This window comes from Tachypleus tridentatus, chromosome 6, assembly GCF_004210375.1.
Source record: "Tachypleus tridentatus isolate NWPU-2018 chromosome 6, ASM421037v1, whole genome shotgun sequence".
Taxonomy (NCBI): Eukaryota; Metazoa; Arthropoda; class Merostomata; order Xiphosura; family Limulidae; genus Tachypleus; species Tachypleus tridentatus.
Window position 1 is genome coordinate 55140894 of NC_134830.1, and position 20931 is coordinate 55161824.

General features: G+C 32.9%; 2 protein-coding genes across 4 annotated transcripts in view; one reads left to right on the top strand and one right to left on the bottom strand.

The window, feature by feature from the left end:
* LOC143252553 (ADP-ribosylation factor-like protein 5B) overlaps positions 1 to 2573 on the bottom strand; it is a 28006-nt gene extending 25433 nt beyond the window's left edge. Inside the window, exons 1-2 of one of the 2 annotated variants that reach the window (XM_076504886.1) lie at positions 2433 to 2573; positions 1605 to 1711 (exon numbers count right to left, since the gene is read on the bottom strand). In XM_076504886.1, the coding sequence (XP_076361001.1) occupies positions 1605 to 1650 (46 nt within the window). In that variant the 5' untranslated portion in view covers positions 1651 to 1711; positions 2433 to 2573. Of the gene's footprint in view, positions 1 to 1604; positions 1716 to 2432 lie in introns of both variants that reach the window. The other variant, XM_076504885.1, reaches the window with a different exon arrangement.
* On the top strand, positions 2549 to 18953 carry Tcs6 (Threonyl-carbamoyl synthesis 6). Of its 2 annotated transcripts, none has more exons than XM_076504887.1 (4): positions 2549 to 2688; positions 5312 to 5440; positions 5758 to 5871; positions 18769 to 18953. In XM_076504887.1, exons 1-4 carry the CDS (start codon positions 2672 to 2674, stop codon positions 18803 to 18805), a joined length of 297 nt encoding a protein of 98 aa, XP_076361002.1. In that variant the 5' UTR covers positions 2549 to 2671; the 3' UTR covers positions 18806 to 18953. The 2 variants fall into 2 exon arrangements, with proteins under 2 accessions (XP_076361002.1, XP_076361003.1); XM_076504888.1 differs by lacking the exon at positions 18769 to 18953 and adding an exon at positions 7690 to 8255.
* The last annotated feature ends 1978 nt before the right edge of the window (positions 18954 to 20931 follow it).

Sequence of the window (20931 nt, forward strand, 5' to 3'; positions counted from 1 at the left end):
ATGCTCATTGAATTAATTATATAAAATAATTCATGTCATTTGTATGCAGTATAAGTAATAGTTTGAAATAGCTTTGGTTGTTGCTGAGAACAGTGGCTGTCTCCTCAATTCAATGTTACAAATTCATACTACTTAACAAAAGGATCAATAAAAAAATTCATATTTTGAATAAATCAGCATGATAACACAATTACTTATTACTAATCTTTGAATAACAGACTAGCTGATAATCTATTAGTTGCCATTTCTTTATTATCACTGACAAACACTGAAAAACAAAAATCACAAAACAGAATCTTCAGTTACCAACAATTTATGATAAAATGTCCATTTATCATTATTCTGTGATGTGCACTTCAAATATGTTTTTAATTACATGTGCTACCTATTTATCTTAGCATCCAATTTAACTAATTAATCTATTTTAAGGTTCCGTATCGAAGGCTTTAAAAAAATCAAGACAAAAATCAAACATTCATTACGCTAGTTTGAATAAAAAAAACCTCTTTCTAAACCCACGATGACAACTATTTATCAAATGAAACATATCTGAGAGCTTCTCTAAATGGTTTCTCACAAACAATTTTCAAACACTATGCATAATTAGATAACAAACAAACAGGACATTTCATCTAAGAAGAGATCACACCAGCAGCCTTCTAATCATCAAACATTTTACTAGTGTGGAAAAATGTTTGTTAAGATTTGTTGAGAATAAAACAACTCAAAGCTTTACTCTATAGAGAATTTCAACAGCTTTTTCTGCAACAGAAACATTTTTTTAAGTTAGTTATGTTTCTGTTTATACCACTTTACGTGTTTAACAAAACAGGTAATAAAAATAATATATGATTAAAGTTGTCAGTATTATATCACAAATTACGGCAGTGATATTCACCACAACAAAAAACATTTTTGATTTAATGTGATATAATGGCAAGACTCAAAGCACGTAAAAGTTCATTTTAAGGCAAGTATATAAAAACTGTGAACTATCTATCACAGTGCAAATTAATTAAGACTAAAAGGAAGTGAGTCGTTTACAAATTCACTGGTAATACGAAGATAACAAACAGCACAGATTCTCTTCAGAATCCTTTTATCCAAGTTTATCGTGTTAATGTTTAATTATTAACATGGTTTAAATTTTGTATCCTTAATTTTTGTGTTTGATAACATTTAGTGTTAACTTGAGTGCATTTTTGTCAGTATTTTGTGACTAATAAAAAAATTAGCCACTTATATAAATCAAGAAAGTCATACTGTAAATAAATCACATTTGTCACACATGTGTACATCTATCTAATACCTCAGAAATACATGCAGGAGGGCTACTTTGAAACATATATTTTTTTAAAAAATACATATACCATTAGGGTTAAATATTTAAAATTTTGATAAAACTGGTGTCAGTCCAATTTTTTTCCTCCTAAAGTGAAGTCATTCCCAATTTTATAAAATTATTTAGACACAGTGTGCAGTATATTAAAATTTGTTTAAAAATATAGTAAGTATAATTAATATTTAGAATTAGGTACAGATATTGTTGATGATAGGAGGTGATTATGGCTGTGTGCAGAAACTAAACTGTTAGCTTTACTTACCTTCATTGCCAAATAAACTCCACAGTTTGGCTAGCAGAATCCCCATAATGAGAAGCAACCTTCTCACTTCAGAAGTCTTGGGTTTGGGAGCTCACTCAGCAAACCTTCTGACTTATGAGAACAGAATAATGCTATAACGTAATTTTACAACATAACAAAAACAAAAGAAAAAGACTGAATACTAAAATAAAATTTCAAAATTTATTCAAGTTCATTGTATATATTTCATAAAAGCAAGAATTTAAAATTCAGTCTTTCAATATTTAAGCTTAGATATACTAAACAATGATGCTAATAGTAAGACTGATATACCATGACATTTAACCTAGCTTATAAGAAATTACATTATAAAATCAAATACTCTGTAACTTTAAACAAGCCTAATACTAAAATAACTAACTCTTGGTTTTTAGTCCAAATAGGTTAGCTAAATGTCTAAGTGTGAACAGCAAAAAATAAAACTAAAAGAATAGGTCGCTCGATATTTAGGTAACTAACTATCTTAAGCCTAACTTCACACATACTGCTAATAACAAAGTACATTATTATATATTAAACAGTAATTAAAATACATCTAATAAAACGAGCACACAGTAAATATTAGCTTAGGTGCGAACTTCTCTACTTTTTCGTAAGATTTCTTTAGTTGCTACGGTATTTCACGTTAACAAGCAAATTAACGGTATTTAAAACAAATTATTTTTCGCACAACATCATATTATTATTATTACTAATATTAGTCGATAGCATTAACTTAGCAACTAGCATTATTTTCGAGTCTTGCAGTTTATAGTTACAGATTCGAAAGCCTTATGATGTTAAACTTACATCTTCACTCCGCTAACAAGATGTGCAGTCAGGTTTCTCAACTTCTGTTTTTAATATTCCTGATCGTATTATTACTTTACACTGTCGTAGCACACACTTGCCACAACGTTTTCTCACATGACTTGAATCACAATGCTTCTCGTTTGTATGATTTTTGTTAGCCGTTTCTTTACCCTACTGCGTTGAAAACCTACCTCAATGACGTAGAGGACGAAATCGAGGCTCGTATAAGAAAAAACATGGACATGTTCGAAGCGTATCCTTCAAAGCTTATTGTTGAATATTATTACTAAATAATTTCATAATAATTGCTTCTAATAAGATTAAAACAATAAGTTTTAAGACAAATACCTTAACATATTATGTCTTTATTTTATTTGTAGTGTAAAACAGAAACAGTTGTGTTAGTTACGTTTGAAATTTAAGCCTAACTTCTCTACCTATTACTGGCACTATGAGTAGAAATGCCCTACTACTAATGTAATGATAACATAAATACATGTTTTATTATTAAAATTGTAAAGTATTGGCTATTATAATTATATATAATTAACACTAAATGTCTCACTCTTTGGTTAATTGTGATTTGCAATAATCAGGTTTAATACTAACAGTATTATTATTTACGGTGTACGTAAACTTACGATACATTTTTCAAGATTTGTAAATTTAAGATTAACTCCAAGTCGAAGAAAATTATCTATATAGATCAAGTTACATATTTCACTTAGTAATGAATATAACCAACTTGATATATTTAACACACCAGTACTGTCAACTTTCAGGAATTTGACTGAGACTTTTGTAGCAGTAAAATGTGAGTGTGTTATAAAGTGCTGTGAGTGTAAGAGCAATAACTGTGGAGGATAATGTGAGGGTTTGTTTCCCCAGGAAATTTTTTTATTTAATGAGTATAGTGTAGAGTATTTCTTTGACCAGTGCTATGGTGAATTTAACCTGGATCCAGCTGGTCAAACAACCAAGATGCATTATACAAAGGGTCAAAGCTGATAACTTGACCAGAATGTGATATTTTGTTTTTATTTATGTGTATGAGTGTGAGAATAGACATAGATCGTGAGCTTCATGCTTATTGGGTGAGTGTTTATACAGCCAGTAGTTATGATCTTTTAAACTTGCAATATAATATAATTGGCAACATTATTAAAACATTATTTGGCATATTTATGATATTCATTGGCAAGATGGCAGCACTGTATACCACTCTGATTTTGTTATTAGAAGGCTGGAGTGTAACCATATTAATGTAACACACTTTGATTTAAGTAAAATTCAATATATGCAGGTAATATAAAAACAAAATAGATAATAATGTGAGACATTATTTGACCATCCAATTGAACAGTTGTTTTTGATGGTCAAATGTCTAACTTATAATGTGCAGGTACAACAAGAAACTATTAGTCTTTTTTATATGTAAAAACGGCTCATTTGGGTTGAGAAAATATTTTACATAGAAGACTATTAGTCTATTTATGTTTCCCCATCCTCTAAACTGAAACTGTTAAATAAAAAGCCCTTCTAAAACTAGCCCTTTTCATAGATATAATTATCAAACTTTCTCTTAAACAGATATACTATATTCAGAAGTGACCCTACTTGCATTTTTGTCTTGCTCATGATATATGCATAGAATAGCTAAAAACATCACCTTAAACATGCTATAACATAACCACAAAGTTAAAGATTTCATTTTATAAAACATTTATTTCACTAAACTGATTATGTAAGATAATCAGTTAATTCCTCTTGAATTTTCTTAAATGAAAATTATCTTCATAAAACAAATATCACAGATTCAAATCAGGTGTTAGTTATATATTGCTTTTAGTTTTTGCATTTCTTTTGTAAAAATATTCTTTCTAGCTGCTTGTATTAGAGGAACACACAAAGTAAGGATGACTCAATGAATATACTAGCAAGTGCTTTTGGTCTGTAATACTCAAGGATGTTTTATCACAAACCTTTCTATTGAATTGCAAATGTGTTAAATCATAATAAATGGAATTTTGTAAAGGCATTACTTGTAATGTAAGTTCTTTAAATTATTTTGTTATTTTGGTTAACATTTTGTTTCTCATTTAAAACACTTTGATACATGGTTGCATTACCAATAGCATAATTTTAACAATGTTTAGGGACAAGAGACCTATTGCTCCATTAGGAAAAATAAAACTGTCTTAGGTAAATATCACTCCTATCCTGCTAAAATTTATATTTGGCCCCTAGACGTACTAATTTCACTATTGAGTATGAAAAACTAAATTAACAATACTGTTAATTCCCTTTACAATCTTAAACACAACAATCAGACTACCCACTCCCTCAGAGATTTAACCACTCTTTGTATGATGACCTTTCAATCCCAGGCACCATTCTAGTAGCCCTCCTCTGAACCCTTTCCAACAATTCAATGTCCATCCTTAGGTAAAGAGTACCAAAACTGTACACAATAGTTTACTGGCCTATCCAGTGACCTATATGATGAATTATAACCACAACATCAAAGGAAGAAACCTATATTACTAATTCTAAGAACCCACAAGAGAAAGCAAAATAGAATATTTTATAATACGAGCAACCATGCTACATCTGCAATATCCAGCATTGACAAAGCCTTTCAGTCAATAGCAGGGCTCATCTGGCTAGCTGAGATATGACAGATATAACGGTTTAGGCACTGTATATGTTATCAGTTTTCCTATTACAGTGAGAATCAGGTAGAAGCAACTGAATTGTAATTATCATCAATTTTAGTTAAGTCACTTACAGATCAGATGTTTAGTGTTAACTTTTATGGAAGTTAGTGTGCAAGAGTTCAGGTAGTTTCATAGTTTTGCTTGACAGTAAGTTTAAAGAAACTTGAGTATACCTTTTCCAAGTAGTAAGGAGGCAGAAATAGCTTACCACAGCTTGAGGGTAGATGTCGAACCAAGTCGTGGAGGGGCAAAAAAGGTTCTGAGTGTAGAAGAAAATACTCTGTGTGTGTAAGTATAGAAGAAGGAAGAGAAATCTAAACAAACTTTATAGGAAAAAATTCAATGAAATTCTTAAGATCTTATCTGATAACTCTTACTCAGTAAAGCTGATATATTTCTTTTTCTATATGTTACTATGATAAGTTTAATTTTAGATCACAATTTAAAAAACGTAGTTTTTGATACAAAACAGAATAGTAACAAAATGTAGTTTTAAATTGTCTGAAATAATGATTTTGATTTCATATACTACATCTACCTCCAATAGTTTTATTCAGTTAACCTTGGGTTTTATTGATAAACATTTCTCTCTGTTTATGTTACAGAAAAATTGTTGCTAAAGAAGCTCGACAACTGAGAGTGAGTGTAAATTCCTTCTTTGACCTGCTCATCTTGGTTGTCAAGACACTAGAAAGATTTGGACCTCCTTTAAACACATGGTGAGAGTAAATGTAGATAATGTTGTGGTGAGTTTTACCCCTAAGCTCAGGCATGTCACAGCTAAGTTAAATATTTCTTTGAAGACTGGGTTATAATGCATCTCATTTCTGTAGGAAGCAATTTATAAGTGGTCAGATTATTATCACATTGCCGTTTCTAAGAGATGAGAGGACTGGAGGTATGCTTCACAAGTATGTCAGTTTTGTTAATGTCAAATGAATGTACCTTTAGAAGAAATGAGGAAATAAAAAACTGAGTGTTTTGTGATGGAGATGTCTGTTCTGTTGATGGGAAAACTGGTATAAGAACTTGTTTTACAAAAACAGAAATTCAGTATGAAGACATCCACTTGGTGATTTGTTATGCATAAAACTCCTGTCTATATGAAACAACTCATAAATACCACCTTGTACCTTCTGTGGTTAACAAGAGAACAATTTCCCAGTCCTATTAATTGATGTTAATATATTTAAATACAGGGCATCTCAGAAGTTTGGAAGTATAAAAACTTCATTGAATTTTACAGAATGTGGTTCACAGGCTGCCCCTGTAGTCAGAAACAAGTTTGGATTAACTTGAACTTCTCATGTTTTCACAGCACCATAATTAGTTGTGTATCTGAAATTAAGAAAAGCTGAAAACCATCTATGGTTCCAGATGTTTTGGGCACCTTGTAGAAACAGATGGTGTCATTGCATATAGATAATTTCTTATTATCCCTGTCAAGGATTATGTGATATTGATTTTTATATGTACCTTTTATCATGGTGTATTTTTTATATTCCTCTAGCATAGTTTTTTTGACATCACAGTCATTGATTGTAGATGGTACAAATAAAATATAAATGAACCAGTAGAGAAGGGTAAATAAGTTAGATTTTGTTTGGTTCAAATTTTAGAGTTGAATCTAGTTGAACATCTTAAGACTTTTGACAAAACTTTGTGCAGTACTTATTAATTTACTGCTTACTGAAAACAAACACTTTTAGCCATAGTGTAGAAGCCAACAGAATGGCTCTGAGCTGTAATAGATTAATTTAGCTTAATCTTGCCTGAAATAATTTCAAATGCTGTGACTATATAGGATTTCCTCTTGTTTGAAAATTATTTACATACCTAAACTGTTATTCTTCCTAAACTACAATTGAATGTGTATATATAAGAATTACAGTTAAAATATTCTTGTAAAACAGGAAATAAACACTTTGTTTGTTTTTTGAAGCAGAAATTTTTTACCATTAGGATGTTTTGCAGCTGTAAATAGTGATGATTATGATGGCTATAACTTATATTTACTGTTGCATTGAAAGCAGTTATGTAGCTTTTTTCCACTCTCTGATTCATTAGATCTCTTAAGCAGATATAGCTTATAAAAGTAATTTTTTGTACTTTATAAAATTTTTCATTGAAATACTTGTATTTACTTTTCTAGTTTATAAGTTTTCGTAGTTGTAAAAATAAGATGAAATTTGCAATTAATAGCATTTAAGGTTGATCTTCAAGTTTTTTTAAATAACCAAGCTAATTTTCAGCTTACTTAGTGTGAACAGCTGCATACAGTTACCATAGGATAAATATGGAATTAGCCATTTAAAAATGTAGGAGGTAAAAAAGAAGCATATGGTAACACTTAGCATATAAACTAGAATTTCCAGCTAAGTATAGAGAGACTTGTAACTGTGGTGGTTAAAAGATACATATATTAGTAAGTTAAAAACTACACTTATCTGTTCATTAATGTCTTAGACTACCGTTCATAAGAATTTGGAGATGAGATACCTTTCATTGTAGGTTTACACTGTTTACTTTTCTTAAAGATATGATATGAATGTGCAAAATGACCAGCTGTGATGAAACAAAGATTTCTAGAAAATGTGAACCTATAAAGTGACCAGCTGTGATTAAATGGACATTTTTGGAAGACATTAAGTGACTAGCTGTGATAAAGTATGCAATTTAGAACCATACATTTCTTAATAAACACTGCTATGTGTAGGTGGTTCTTTTGATATGTGTTTAGTAAAGGATAGTGTTGTTATTCAAACGTATAATTTAATAACTCTACAAGGTACCTGTATTTAAACCTAATTTTGGTACATATAACTTAACAAGTATTCTAGACTTAACATACATAATATCTTTTAGTGCAAAAAATTGCTAAAAAGGTTTTATTAAGAACTTAAGTCATTTTCTGATGCACTGTATGTTAGTTATCAAATGATTACAGTGTTACTTTTAATTCAATAAGCTGTGAAAAGTACTGAGTCTTATTTGTGGTGTAATTAAACTAAATAGGTGAGTTTATAAACATTATAGTGTAATATAGTTTGATCTGTAAGGGAGTAAGCCAAATATATCTTACAAATACACACATATGTTTCAATCATTTTTTGTTTCACTTTTGTTTGTTTAATGAGAATAGAATCTAGTAGTAAGTGATATCCTTTGAAAACTTGATTCATTGTGAGTGACTGTAACATGAGTATTTTATGAACTGTTTCTTGTTTGTAAATTTTCATATGTATATTTTATTTAAATGAATGATTTATGAGTAAAAACTCTTAAAACAGTAAGTAAAATGATACCAGATGTTGGTGACTGAAGTTAGGAACGTGAGAAGAGACAATTACCTTCTAATTTACCATATTTGTAGTAGTTTTTTTTTGTTTTTTTTAAACTTGGTGTTGAAGTATCGAATTAAAACTTCCATGTTACTATATTCAGAATACCCTTTTCTGTAACTTGCTTGAACCTGTATATTACTAATAGAACAAATTATTTTGATCAGGTATCAGCAAGATGTTTAAAACTAATGTATGTATAAAAAAAATAAACTATTTCTTCTGTTCAGTTTTTTAAAGAAACATACACGGAGAAGGTAAGATTAGTTAAATATCTCCCCTTTGTTCAGTTTTTATCTTCTGATGTGTTAGTGGTAAGTTTATGAACTTATAATGCTTTAACCTGGATTTTGATGCCCTGTGGTGAACAGAGTGTAGACCGCCCATTGTGTAGGTTTGCACTAAAACTAAATTAAGGTGGTCCAACTTTTAAATCTGTTTTAGCTTTTTATATCACTTGTAGTAATTTCCATTTAATTTACTAGTCAGTACCAACCTAAGTGGTACATACATTATTTTTTAGATATTCTGTACATAACATATTTATTTAAAGTGGAAAGGGTTAGTTGTTTACTAGTATTTCTTTCTTGTTTGGATCAGAATGGACCTGAAAATTGTTTTGATTCTGATGTTATAAAAACACAAGCCAGTTGTGATTTTTGGAAGTTTAGATCATTAGACTGGTTACATTTTAGTCTTGAAATATTTTAAAACAGTTTCATGAACATCTGTAAAACTTGTGTTTGGAATACCATTGTTCTAACATTTCTGATCTCTTGAGTGTTGTCCCCCAGTGAAGTCAGTGGTAATTCTCTAGACTTACAATGATAAATTCCAGTGTTTGACTCCCTGTGGTGGACAGAGAATAGGTAGTCCATTATGTAGCTTTGTTATAAAAACTGCTAACATTCTTTCATTATTATTTATTCAATAATTAATTAAGAATCATAAAAAAGAGGTAGCTGGTTGTACATATTTGTATAACAACACAATTTTGTTGTAAGAACTTAAAAGTAGGTAATTTAATGTGTCAGCCACACTGAGTGTGTGCTATGTATTTGAAAAGTTAAGCATATAACTCTTATATTCAGGTGGTCAGAAAACAGGATATAATACATTATTATTACATTTAGAGAGCTTCACGTGGTGGCTCAGCAAAAGGTCTGAGGGCTTATAATTAGAGATGGTACTGAGGGGAACTTCCTGGGAGTGAAGCTACCCCTAAATGTGCCTTGGCCTTTGCTGTGGCCCACCAACACACATGAACAATGCTTAATGTTAAAGATGTTTTACCTCGTAGTCAGCATAATATATGTGCTCAAAAGATGTTGAGTGCAGCCCAATTAGATTATTTGTTTAGCCCACCACAGACCCCCTCACAAGAAATAGGCTGGATCCTCTCTTTCTTTCAATGGGTTTCAATACCTGCATTGGGAAGAACATAGATAGTCCACTGTTTAGCTTTGTGTTTAACAACAAACAAACCATTTAAAGAAAAAGAAAAAAAAAAAAGGTCCAAAGATACTGATGTTCGATACCAACATATAATATTTTTTGAAAAACTCACGCAATGCTCAGCTAAAAAGGGTAATAAATATTAGTGCTGTTTTAGGTTAAACTTGATAGAACCAAGTACAACTAATAAAATTCTTTTACATGTGTATATTTACTGGGATATACCTTTAAGTGAGATATAAAATAAAAATAACTGTAAAAATTACATCAAATATGTTTCTCCTGAAAGAAACAACTGAGTCATGTTAGATTCAATCCAGATTTAAAGCAAATGAGGACACATAATTTAGGCTTAACTCAGTGAGTGTATGTATATAAAAAAAAAGAGTATTCCATTGGAGTGGAATTTGTAATAGTAATTGACAAGCTTGTGGTGCTTAGCAACGTTAACCTTTAATTTTTAGCCAAATATGGTTATTTCTGATCTAAAAATGTAAAATATGTGAACACCAGTTGACATTATATAGTACAACTACCTCGACAACATTATCTGCAGCGGTACAACTCTTTTTTTTTTTTTTTTTTAGAAAGCAAAGATTAGGATTTAGTATAATCAACCATACTGTAACAAAACGGAAGTAACTATAGCTATTTTCTTTAGTGATGAATAACGTTAGGCTTAATTTGACACATTATCTCCAGGAATATTTGAAAATATTCATATAATATACGTCGCCCTGGTGAGATAGCGGTAGATCTACGGATTTTTGGAACGTTAAAATCAGGAGTTTGATTCCATTCGGTGGACACACCAGATAGAACGAGGTGTCTTTGCTATAAAAACACCTGCACCACACACTCATGTTCTGTATGTTTTCCGACTTGTTGAGCAAGATGAGGTAATTTGCTGCTTTAGAACGAATATTTTAGGACGCTAAAACGAAAAATACAAAATAAATCAATGCGTTATTGATATATGACATTTAATTTTATATTTTGTGGTGTGTTAGTATATCATTTTATATTCTTTTATGATTAATTGTAACTGGGTCTTTTTTCTTTTTTTTTAAAGAAAAACTCGTTGATATCTGTTGATTATACGTTGCAAGTTTGAACTATAGGTGTCGTTTTTGGGCCGTCATTAATTAAAGATAAAATTATCTCCAGTAAGATCAAATTTTGTAGAAACAAAATTATTATTTTTACAGGAATGAGTCTGTAAGTAAAGATATTCAAATATTCTTTTAGAATTAGCGATAGTTTTAAACTAAATTATATAAAAAATATATATATGTTTGTCGAAGAACGACTGTACAATTCTTTGAGTTACTGTCATAAAAAAGGAATAAAACTCTAAGATGCGTCTTCCTCAGTGAAGGTATCATGTGGGACAATAGTAAGTTTATGGACTTAAAATGCGTAAATCGGGAGTCGATTCCCTGCGGTGGACAGAACACAGCGAATTATGAAATAATTTATGTCCAAATACATTATATAATCTATCATATGGTACCAGTTTCTCTCTATCATAACTAAAGAGTTAGAACTATATGGAGCTTTGTTATTTTTTATGTATAACTTCCTCAGCTGCAAGTCTGAAGGCTTATTAAGGCTAAAAATCAGGTGTTCGATGTCATGGTTGACTGAGCACAAATTTAGTAAAAACCACCAGTAAAAAAATATTCTGTTGTACGCATTACTTGGTATCTTATTCCCACGGTATACTATTTCGTCTAAAAGACATAACTGTATCTTGAGAACAAGAAAGTAAGTCATGCGCATGACATAAATATTTTTTGCCGTGTTCTTTTTCAGGCTCACTCTGTGTATTTTTTTAATGCAAATATTCTCAGTGAACAATGCTTTAAATCAGCAGATAACCCGATGTGCTTTTGCACGCAAACAATGCTTTAGAACTACGATGTCTAACATGGTCGCCACACGCCATATATGGCGAAACGTTTATTGACCTGTGGCGAATTGGTCCCCAATTTCTGCCATTATTTTTTAAATATAATTAATTTTATCAGTAATTAATTGAAAACATCGTGTATTTTTATACTCCTCTATATCTATAAAAACTCAAATGACTTTTTTATCATGCAAAAATGTAAACATTCTCCACAATTTTGGCGATTATAAAAACAAATTGTTGAACGTGGCTGCCTTCGAAAGGGTGTATTGTGTAATCATGTGCTGTCATCTAGTGCTCAATTATTGTACGCGCAAGTTTGGAGATGTTATAACTACCGCTGTCCGTAACCAAATTAAGAGCATTTTGCTTTGTTGCTGACATATACACGGAAGAAAAATGAAAGTTAATTAGAAAAAATAATTGAGAACTGAATTATGCGTATTTTTCAGTTTTGTTTTATTACTTATCGTGTGATACTTTGTTTGTTTTGGAATTTCGCACAAAGCTACTCGAGAGCTATCTGTGCTAGCCATCCCTAATTTAGTAGTGTAAGACTAGAGGGAAGGCAGCTAGTCATCACCACCCACCACCAACTCTTGGGCTACTCTTTTACCAACGAATAGTGGGATTGACCGTCACATTATAACGCCCCCACGGCTGAAAGGGCGAGTATGTTTGGTGTGATTGGTATTCAAACCCGCAACCCTCAGAGTACGAGTCAAGTGCTAAACTACACTACTAAATTAGGGACGGCTAGTGCAGATAGCCCTCGAATAGCTTTGTGCGAATTTCAAACTAAAAAACGAGTATTTTCCATTTTCGCCATCAGGTTCATTGAAACAAACATAACGATTATATTTCTTTTTTCTCTTTTAGCACGAGGAATTTTTGAAAATATTTACATATTTCTCATATACAAACATAAAATTTGTGACTTTACATAACTTTCTTCCCTTACATTACTACGAAACACTGGAAGATGTGGTTCATAACAAAACAAACCATCTTTTAGAATGTAAACAAAGAAAAACTAAATTAAAAATATATGCATTATTCACTAAGAAAATAACAAGATATACCTTTTAAAATTCAATACAGTATAAACAAATAAAAATAAACTGAGCTAAACTCCTTAATTTTGGCGCCGTACGGCTTGATGTATCTGGTCATCCCTTAAGTAATGTTCAATTTTAGATTCAGAAAAAGAGAAAGGATTTCAAACGCTTTCAATGTTATTTAATCAATAATGTACATTCCATTATTATTAATTACATCCTGCCAACGATTCACAAGCTTCTGAACGCCACTTCTACAAAATTATTAGGGTTTGGAGGAAAAGAATGTAGAGAGGGTAGTTTTGACATCTTCATGTGTTCCAAGATTTTTCCATCAAGATAGTTCTGCAAACTTCAGAACAGACGATAGTCAGATGAGACAAGGTCTGGAGGATGTGGAAGTTTTCCCCAGTCTAGCTCTTCAAACTTTGCAGATGTGATCCTTGCTGTATGAGGCCGTGCATTATCCTGGTGTAACACGACACCTTTACGACTGATGAAAGCAGGGCTCTTTTCTTTCGGTACAACATTCAAGCACTCTAACTGTTTACAATAGAAGTCTGATGTAATCGTTACATTGAGTGATAGCAACTGAAAGTGGATCACACCAACAGTATTCCACCAAATGCTCACCAAGACTTTCCTGGGGTGGAGGTCCATTGTGGGCTGTGGTTTTGTCAGTTTACCTGCACTGAGCCATTGTCTGCAGCACTTAACATTTTTATTAAATATCCATCTTCATCTCTAGTCACTAACTTGTCCAAAAAAGATATGTTACATTCACGAGAGTGCTAATGTCCACTCTTGTTCTAGGGCTGGCTTCTGTCAAATCATGAGGGACCCATTTTCCAAGTTTTGACATCTTTCCAAGCTGTTGTAGATGACGTTGAACTGTTAAATGGATTGAATTAAGCTTCTGTGCTAGTTCTTCAACTGTTACAACACAATATTCATCGAGCGCAGCCAGCATCAAGTAATCACTAAACTCAACAGGACAATCTGAACGTGGTGCATCACTTAAGCTGTAGTCACCAGGTTTTAACGTCTGAAACCACCTTCGACATTTTCTTTCATTGAAAGACTCCGCACCATGAACACCTTGAACGTTTCTGTTGTATTATTGCCTTTTTTAAACTCATAAAGCATTATATGCCCAATTTGCTCCTTAGACACATCCATCTTTATCAGAATTTACTTGATTAATGATCTGAAAAAGTGGAGTTGGGTTAGTTTCTTTTATTTGTCTGAACATTTTAATACATGTCCTACTACATATTTTAGTCATTAAAACCTTCTACAAGGACAGAAATGATGATGCACTTACTGTATTACATTTTCGGACATTACTTATGGGAAGACCTGATACTTAAAACAAGTATAACCAATATATGAATGTCAAACTGTTAAAAAATTCTAAAATTAAAACAAAATGAACACGAAGTTACCTTAGAATTTGTGAATGTAACATGATTTATGCTCCTGATACAACAATGTTAAGAGGAAATTAAAGTAATACAAAATATTTCATAATATATACACATAGTCACTCATGACTTATCAAAGATCCAGGTTTATGTGTGCAGTGGATGATCTGGCTACAATACTAAGGATCCAGGTTTATGTGTGCAATGAATAGATTATCTGGCTACAACACTGAAGATTTAGGTTTATGTTTGCAATAGATGATCTGGTTACAATAGTGAGGATCTAAGTTTATTTGTGCAATTTGTAATCTGGCTACAACACTAAGGATTCAGGTTTATATTTGCAGTAGATGATGTGGCTGCAGCCCTGAGGATCTAGGTTTCTCTTTGCAGTGGATGATCTGGCTTCAACACTAGGATTCAGGTTTATGATTGCAATGAATGATCTGGCTGCTGTACTGAGGATTAAGGTTTCGCGGAAAGTTATTTACGCTAACCGTCTCCAATAAGAATTGTTAGACAAAAGGGAAGACAGCTAGTCAACAGCACTTAGCGCCATCTTTTAGACTATTATATAATTAAATCGAGATGACTTGTTCGTCAGTCTGATGAAGTGCCCATGTTGAACGCGATTTGTAACAGCGGGACTTGAATCATGGACTTTCTCAGTCGGGTATGCTAACTCTTAGGCCACCTTTGGCCCACCACTGAAGGGAATGTAATGAAGAAATTCAGAAAACTTGAGTCTAACAAAATATGTAGACCATTTCGTTTACTTACATTGGTATTTGTAAATTTAAAAAATTTTTTTTGCCTGAGATAAATAATTACTTGGTTTAATGTGAATACGAAAGGATTAGAACCTTTTCACGTGGTTGCGAAATTTAGTTATAAATTAAGAGAACTAATTATGAAACTATCGAAATTCTAAATGATTTAGTGCATAAGACTAAATCATAAAAATATAATGAATGTGTTCAAGAGTTAAAATTAATTCCATCCGTAGTTAACGCATGTAAAATATATATAATTAGTATTTCATTAAAGATGCATTGTATGTTTTTAATTCGCCTTTAATTATATTTCATGTACTTTTGTAACGGCATTTTTTAATGTTAAAAATGAGTTATTCAAACTATACGTTTACTTAGTGTGATAGCACCTCACATGGATTGTTATTTTGGTTTGGAACCCATTGGTTTACGTTCTGGACTCTGGAGTTGAGGTCCGCGTCGGTTATCGTTCAAACAAATCCCACTCGGCACGTTAGAATGGTAGGTGCGTCATGAAAGTGACAGTCAAATCCCATTTTTCGGTTTCATAAATGTAGCCCAAAGTTTGATGATGATTATGTTGACTAGTAGTTTTCTCTCTAGTTTATTGTTTCGAATTTATGGACGGCAAGCTCTAACACAGATAGCCCTTGTGTACATTTGCGTGAACTCCAACAGACAAACAAATACACATTTATGAAAAACGACCCTTTTATTTCCAAATAAAATATCATTCTGCATTTATTTGAAACAAGAAATTTCGTAGGTTTAGTGAATGTTTTTATTGCATATGAAGTCTTTTGATGTTCACCATTTTCGACAATAATACGTAACACTATGTAACAAAATTTTTACTTTTTCTTCTTTCTGGGCAGAAAGTGTTGTTTCCAAATTGCTTATGTCTAAAGTAAGTGGAAAGGTCGTATTTTTCTCTTCAAACTTTGCTTTTGTGATCTGGGTAATGAATTTTTTTCAAAATTACCCATTTTCCAGAACATTCTAGGTAGATTCAATGCTGAGTAGCTGATAGAGAATTTTCTCGAACATACAAGAATTTTCAAGAAATTTCTCGAATGTTGTAGAACTTAGAAGAATTTTCAAGAAATTTCTAGAATGTTGTAGAACTTACAAGAATTTTCAAGAACTTTCTAAAATATTGTAGAACTTCCGAGATTTTTCAAGTACCTTTTAGAATTTTCTAGAACTTTCCATAGTAATGTATATACAGGGGCTCACCACTTCAGATTAGTTATAGCTGTCTAAGTGAACACATAGACATATTTGATTTTATCAGAGATGGCATCAAGAAGCTGCAAGCATTCTCTAGACGCATTCTGCTATTATGTGGCCAATTTATCAAGACAAGAGCGAAAATGTACTCTGTGACAACATCTGCTAAAATGTGTGAAGCCTACAAAGAATATTTTGGCATGCCTGTCGGGGGTCAAGATAAACCCTGGGCACCTCATTTTACTTGCGAGCACTGCAAAAAAACCCTAGAAGGTAAGACAGACAAATTTTGCTTGCTTGAGTAGTAATATTTTATATTATACAAATTTTAGACCTTTTAAAGTTGAAATATCTTTCGGTGCGCCTCAAAAAGTAATACAACAACGTCAAGACCTTGCTAGAAGCCTTAAAATATGATGAGTATGGCTGGGAGATTATCGGAGACTTCAAAATGGTGGCATTCCTGATGGGTATCCAAGGAGGCTTTACCAAGTTTCCCTGTTATCTTTGCCTTTGGGACAGCAGGGACACTGCAGCACACTCCAACAGAAAGAACTGGCCACAACGGACTGAGTTCTCTGTGGAGAGGCACAATGTCAAGTGTGAGCCACTAGTGTTGTTCCCACCATTGCACATAAAATTGGGTTTTATGAAGCAATTTGTCACAACTCTGGATAAGGAGTCTGCAGCCTTCAAGTACCTTCGAGACTTCTTCCATATGCTGTCTGAGACAAAGGTCAATAAAGATCCTAGAATGCACAGAATTCTCCAAGAAACTCAGTAGGAAGGAAGAAAAGCTTAGGGCAGCTTTGTCACAGTGGTTCGAGGCTACTTGGGCAATGACAAGACCGAAAAGTGGAACTGTTTGAGACTCTGGTGAAGAACTACGGCAAAATGGGCTGCAGGATGTTCCTGAAAGTCCATATCTTTGATGCTCATCTTGATAAATTCAAGGAGAACATGGAAGAATGCTCAGAGGAGCAAGGCGAGAATGGGAGACTATATTTCGGGGCTGACACGTGAAAGTGATTTACATTACAGTCGCAAATCTCGAAAAACTACGCATTTCTATACATTTTTGTATAACTTTAGTATAAATACATGTAAATCTTGATTCATATACTGTTTTATTCAGACGTTATGTACACGAAAATGTGTAACTTCGTCTGTTTTTACATAGAAAACATGTTAATTTCTAAATTTCATTATCCAGGTTACAAAAGCAAAGTTTGAAAGGGAATAATGGCCATTTTCTGTACTTTTACAACATAAGCAATTTAGAAATAACACATACTATCCAGGAACAAAATTTGTGTTAGTGAATCTAATGAGTACATCTAAGTGTTTAGGTACACTATTAGGATCTGCGAAGAGAATCGTCTTTTCTTATAAGAAAGTCTTGATATTAACTGAGTAGATTACCTAATGGTCCCGCATGGCTAGGCGGTTAAAGCACTCGTCCTGTAATCTGAGGGTCGCGGGTTTGAATCCCTGTCACACTAAACATGTTCGCTCTTTCAGCCGTGGGGGCGTTATTATGTAACGTCAATCCTACTATTCGTTGGTAAAAGAGTTGGCGGTGGGTGGTGATGACTAGCTGCCTTCCCTTTAGTCATACACTGCTAAATTAGGGACGGCTAGCGGAGATAGACCTCTTGTAGCTTTACGCAAAATTCAGAAAAACAACAAAACCTTGAACCAAATACATCTCATTTCTATACGTTGTCATGATACGTATGACGATGGTTGTTGTATGGCATGATTGGTTAAAAGTATTGGTTAATGATGTCACATATGATGAGGACTACATCTAAAAACGTTTTGCTACCATGTGCTGATACAGTTGACCATGGTTTCAGTGAAACTGGTGATAACGCTTGTCCCCCATGTGCTAACTTAAGAAGGGAATGAAAGAACACAGAGGCCTTCACTAGACTTCACCGTAATCGAGTGTGTAGGTTAGCGGTTTTACACTGACGACACCTAACCCAATTACCTTGATTTGCACTATATGCTTGCTGCTACATGCAATATGATTTGATAGATTTTTCATACGTTTAATTATTCTTCATTTTGTGAAACTCCTGCGACACCTCTGGCAACTGTCTGCGACACATTGGTGTATGTGGGATGTTCATGGGAGACAAGCGACTCAAGGCATCAGAAACCTTATAAACACATGGAACGTCGGTACCAGGTTGTCCTTGCTGTTCGTAGTGGTCAGACCCAACATGGAAGAAAAATGTCATGAGCATGTTTGGGGTGACCGGGATTCGAACCCACGACCCTCGGATTACGAGTTGAACGTCTAAACACACTTGGCCATGCTGCAGATGAGTAGATAATGCAATATTAGTATGGTGTCAAACTTATTAGAGGCTGCTAAAGAAAAAATGTTTTGATTGTTTGTGTATTTTTTACAGGATTACCGATGTTGCCGAGGAACGATCATGGAATTAAAAACGATTATCTTGAAGGAATGTTTTCACAGTGACAGGTATCACATTTACGAGAGCGAAGGAGGAATGACTATATATCTTGGAGAACCAGCAGGGTGCGCGTGCCACGAATGTGGTCATTATAGAATGTGTACATTTCTTAAATTATGGCCTAACTGTCACTTTGGTGTATTTCATAAGATATGTTAATCTACGATTAAAATGCCAATGCTATCATACAATTATATGAAATTAAATAATTTCTCTCTGCAGATGTATTTGTGTTCTAGAATAAAAATATAAAAATAGCGCTTCGTTAACAATTTTCAATCCAAGTTCCTTTATCCGATTATACTAAACATTAGACAAAACACAACAGCATCAGTTGTATTAAGTAAGACATTATACTAAACACAGACAAAACACAACAGCATCAGTTGTATTAAGTAAGACATTATACTAAACAACAGACAAAACACAACAGTATCAGTTGTATTAAGTAAGACATTATGCTAAACAACAGACAAAACACAACAGTATCAGTTGTATTAAGTAAGACATTATGCTAAACAACAGACAAAACACAACAGTATCAGTTGTATTAAGTAAGACATTATGCTAAACAACAGACAAAACACAACAGTATCAGTTGTATTAAATAAGACATTATACTAAACAACAGACAAAACACAACAGTATCAGTTGTATTAAGTAAGACATTATGCTAAACAACAGACAAAACACAACAGTATCAGTTGTATTAAGTAAGACATTATGCTAAACAACAGACAAAACACAACAGTATCAGTTGTATTAAGTAAGACATTATGCTAAACAACAGACAAAACACAACAGTATCAGTTGTATTAAGTAAGACATTATGCTAAACAACAGACAAAACACAACAGCATCAGTTGTATTAAGTAAGACATTATGCTAAACAACAGACAAAACACAACTGTATCAGTTGTATTAAGTAAGACATTATGCTAAACAACAGACAAAACACAACAGTATCAGTTGTATTAAGTAAGACATTATACTAAACAACAGACAAAACACAACAGTATCAGTTGTATTAAGTAAGACATTATGCTAAACAACAGACAAAACACAACAGTATCAGTTGTATGAAGTAAGACATTATGCTAAACAACAGACAAAACACAACAGTATCAGTTGTATGAAGTAAGACATTATTGATATTCTTATTTAGAAATAGACGCAGTCGAGTGTTTAGTATTTTGTACAACGGACTGAAAAATCCAAGGTTCGAGCATGACATGCTGCTGAACACCAACCCTCTGTGCTTCTTCAGTGGGGACATTGTAATGTGGCGGTCATTTCCACTTTTTATTAGTAAAAGGAATAGCCTAATAGTTAGCAGTGAGTGGCGTTGACTAGTTATCTTTGTTATACAGTCTATCACTTCTAAATTAGGGACAGCTAACATAGATAGCCCTCCAATAGCTTTGTGTGAAATTACAAAAACAAATAAACTCTTTGGTCAACATTTCTAAATTAGAGTTGGCTGTGGCTTAGCCTTGGGATATTTGAATTCACCGTTTCGAACATGTATAGCATAAAATACCGATTAGGGTGAAAATATCAAATACATTTGGTTTAACAGCTGTACAATGGAGTCTCTGTGTGTGTTTTCTTATCGCAAAGCCACATCTGGCTATCTGCTGAGTCCACCGAGGTGGATCGAGCTCCTGATTTTGGCGTTGTAAATCCATAGACGTACCGCTGTATCAGCAGGGTGCCAATGGAGTCTGCAGAATATTAGAACAACTGACTTAGTTTTTTTCTCTCGTGGATTACAACTGAACCACGATAAAAAGGGGGGGGGGGATAAACACCCATAAAGAGTCGTCATTAAAAGTAATGTAGGCCTGAATCTATAAAAAAAACAGTTTTATTCACACACACAAAATTACTGAACTTTGGAAAATAAAACAGTTAAGAAAACTTGATAGTAAAAATAATTTTACAAATGAAATGAATTCAGAATTAAGAAAATTGAATATTCGGCGCCTTACCAATGAAAGTGGGTTTTCTCTGGATTTACCCCCACAGCAAAATACTTTGATCCATTAATCCGAGACCTGGAAAGGCCCGTCACATTTTTGTTCAACTCATTATGCA

Coding starts and splice junctions, on each gene's coding strand:
- Tcs6 (XM_076504887.1), top strand. Junction 5,441..5,757: donor GAAGAAAATACTCTGTGTGT/GTAAGTATAGAA, acceptor TTTATGTTACAG/AAAAATTGTTGCTAAAGAAG. Junction 5,872..18,768: donor GGACCTCCTTTAAACACATG/GTGAGAGTAAAT, acceptor TATTTTTTACAG/GATTACCGATGTTGCCGAGG.